At 34.2% G+C, this 2,508-nt stretch overlaps 1 protein-coding gene across 1 annotated transcript in view; it reads left to right on the top strand.

Annotated features, from left to right (window-relative positions):
• The first annotated feature begins 422 nt into the window (after positions 1-422).
• LIM2 (lens intrinsic membrane protein 2) overlaps positions 423-2,508 on the top strand; it is a 42,028-nt gene continuing 39,942 nt past the window's right edge. Inside the window, exon 1 of the mRNA XM_044079037.1 lies at positions 423-623. Within this exon, the coding sequence (XP_043934972.1) occupies positions 449-623 (175 nt within the window). The 5' untranslated portion in view covers positions 423-448. The remainder of the gene's footprint in view (positions 624-2,508) is intronic.

Genomic DNA, 2,508 nt, shown 5'->3' with positions numbered 1-2,508 from the left:
GTGCATATTTTTTTTAATGTATCATGCCATTAATTCAGGTTTGTACACTGTACACAGCTATTGCTTTTTAAGTAATTAATTGCCTTCTTCTGTAATCTGTTTAAATAATTTATGTTTAGAATGTTATGCGAGTACAAAAAATAAGGAAACCCCTTATGAATCTGTATATACATAATAAAAAGTACACCATGATAATAGTCATGAATGCACTGCTAATCACTTGCTAACATTAACTGACATTTTAGTAACAGATTTTTCAATTAATTTTAAGCATGTATATGCCTGTGTTTAGAATTTTTCATATAACGTGTTTTTTGTTTTTGTATCCAAATTAACCCTGGAAAACTGAAACATCTGTGATAACATTTTCGTAAAAGATGATTTCTTCTTGGTTCTATCCTTTCAGGTTTCTTTTCTGTGAATGCTACATATCCTACAGTCCCTCAATATGTACAGTTTTATGGGAGGAGGTCTATTCTGTGCCTGTGTTGGCAACATTCTCTTGATAGTTTCCACAGCGACAGACTATTGGATGCAGTACCGCCTATCTGGGGCTTTTGCAAACCAGGGCCTGTGGAGATATTGTGTATCTGGAAAATGTTATATGCAGACAGACAGTATAGGTAAGAGAAAAATGATGCATTTAATAACCTTCTTTATCTGGTGATCAGTTGTGGAACAACCAATTTATTGATTTATTGATTTTATCCCTAGCATCTGTAAAGACTATTCCATCTGAAAGACATTAATACTTTGCAATCATGTGGAAAGATTCATACACTGGCTGTGAAGGAAATAATACATCTTGCTTGCAGTACTCAGGCATGAAAAAAAGGAAACATCCTAATAAAGACTACATGAAGTAACAAATGAGATTCAAATTCAGGTTATAGCACTGGCATATAGCCAGAAATTCAGTCATAATATCTGATTAATCTACATATGACTATAGAATCCTTTAGCAATGCTCATTTCCTTATATATTTGAGGCTCAAGCATGTCTTTCTCCCTGCTAAGTCAATACTGAAGAATCTCTGAAGGGATTACTTTTAAAAGCCAAAATGCATTGGAAAGATATATTGCTAATTCCTTAAGTTAAATGTGTAAATTACTTTCTTAATATACAATCTGTAAAGGGAAAAGTGATTATTTCAAAGGTTGCATTTCCTAAAGGCATGTTCTGCGTACATGACGTGTGTGTGTGTGTGTGTGTGTGTGTGTGTGTGTGTGTGTGTGTGTGTGTGTGTGTGTGTGTGTGTACTAGCATGGTAATGCTAAGATATTTATTTCTCAGCTCATTCAGAGAATGTCATATTATATCTGTTTCTTGAATAATTACAACTTATTTATGAAGCACTATTCAGCATCATTTGACTTTAATTGTCATTATTTAATTTGTCAACAGCATTTTTATTTCTTATCCATCAATAGGCAAAACTGAAGTTATTGATCCATATAAAACCTTGAGAAGAGGTGGAAAGACCAGTTATCTAGTTATACTCATCACACAAGAATGCATAATAATTATGAATAGGAAGTACTAATTGGTGAATATCTGATATTTTGCTGGTAGTTTAGTTAAATGAAGCTCTGATTGCAACACAAGCAACCTAAGTCTGATTAGTAGCTTGGGCTCTTGATGGTGACACAGAAAATATAGGCATACCCATTCTGCTGTCAGAGCCTGGTGACTTGAATGCCACTTTATCCACACATGGTTCGGTGGACAATGTGTGGACCAGCACATGGTTCCATGGACCATGTATTGCTTCTCCCAATAAGGGACCCTCCCAATGCAGGCAACACTAGGGATACTCTACGAATTTGGAAAGTAAGAAACAGAATGATAGAGCTGAGTCACTGGATAAGTCTAAAGTCAGCAGCAGGCCAAGAAAAAAATGATGGATATCTGTCCCCTGGTCTTATCTATATAGCTGTCAGATATCCCTAGGGGCATGAGGTGAAAGTTTTGTTTGCATGCCATTTTTGAGAAAGTCTAACTACTAACAACAGTGTATAGCTCACTTTGCTCTTTTCTTGATTGTTATCATGGAACTGTTAAACTGAGAAAACACATTTAAAAATATAATAAACCTTCAAGTCCTATGAAAAAGCACACAAAAGGTTAATGTAATTGGTGATGAGTGTAACATGTCCAAAACACGTTAACCTACTTCTACTAAGAAGGCTATGAATAGTGACAGGAAACATGCAAATATACTCTAGGTTAATTTTTGCAACAGTAAAACATACTTGGAGTGCATAAAGCCACACTGCATCTAAATTTGATCTTTCGAGAAATATCATACATCAGAATGTACAGATTGTGGTCTAATATTTTCATTCCCTAAACAGCTGAAACATCGTTTTTTTAGTTGTTTCCATATTTCTAAACTGAAGCATCTACTTAATATAGGAGAAACAAACAATATTTTTCAAAAAGATGCTTATTTTACAATATTTATAACATGATTCTAGAAGATGAAACATTATTTTGTATGTCTAAGT

This window comes from Protopterus annectens, chromosome 8.part0, assembly GCF_019279795.1.
Source record: "Protopterus annectens isolate FY-2018-M chromosome 8.part0, PAN1.0, whole genome shotgun sequence".
Classification (NCBI taxonomy): Eukaryota; Metazoa; Chordata; order Ceratodontiformes; family Protopteridae; genus Protopterus; species Protopterus annectens.
Note: the sequence above shows the minus strand (reverse complement) of the source record. Positions and strands in the feature narration are given on the sequence as shown.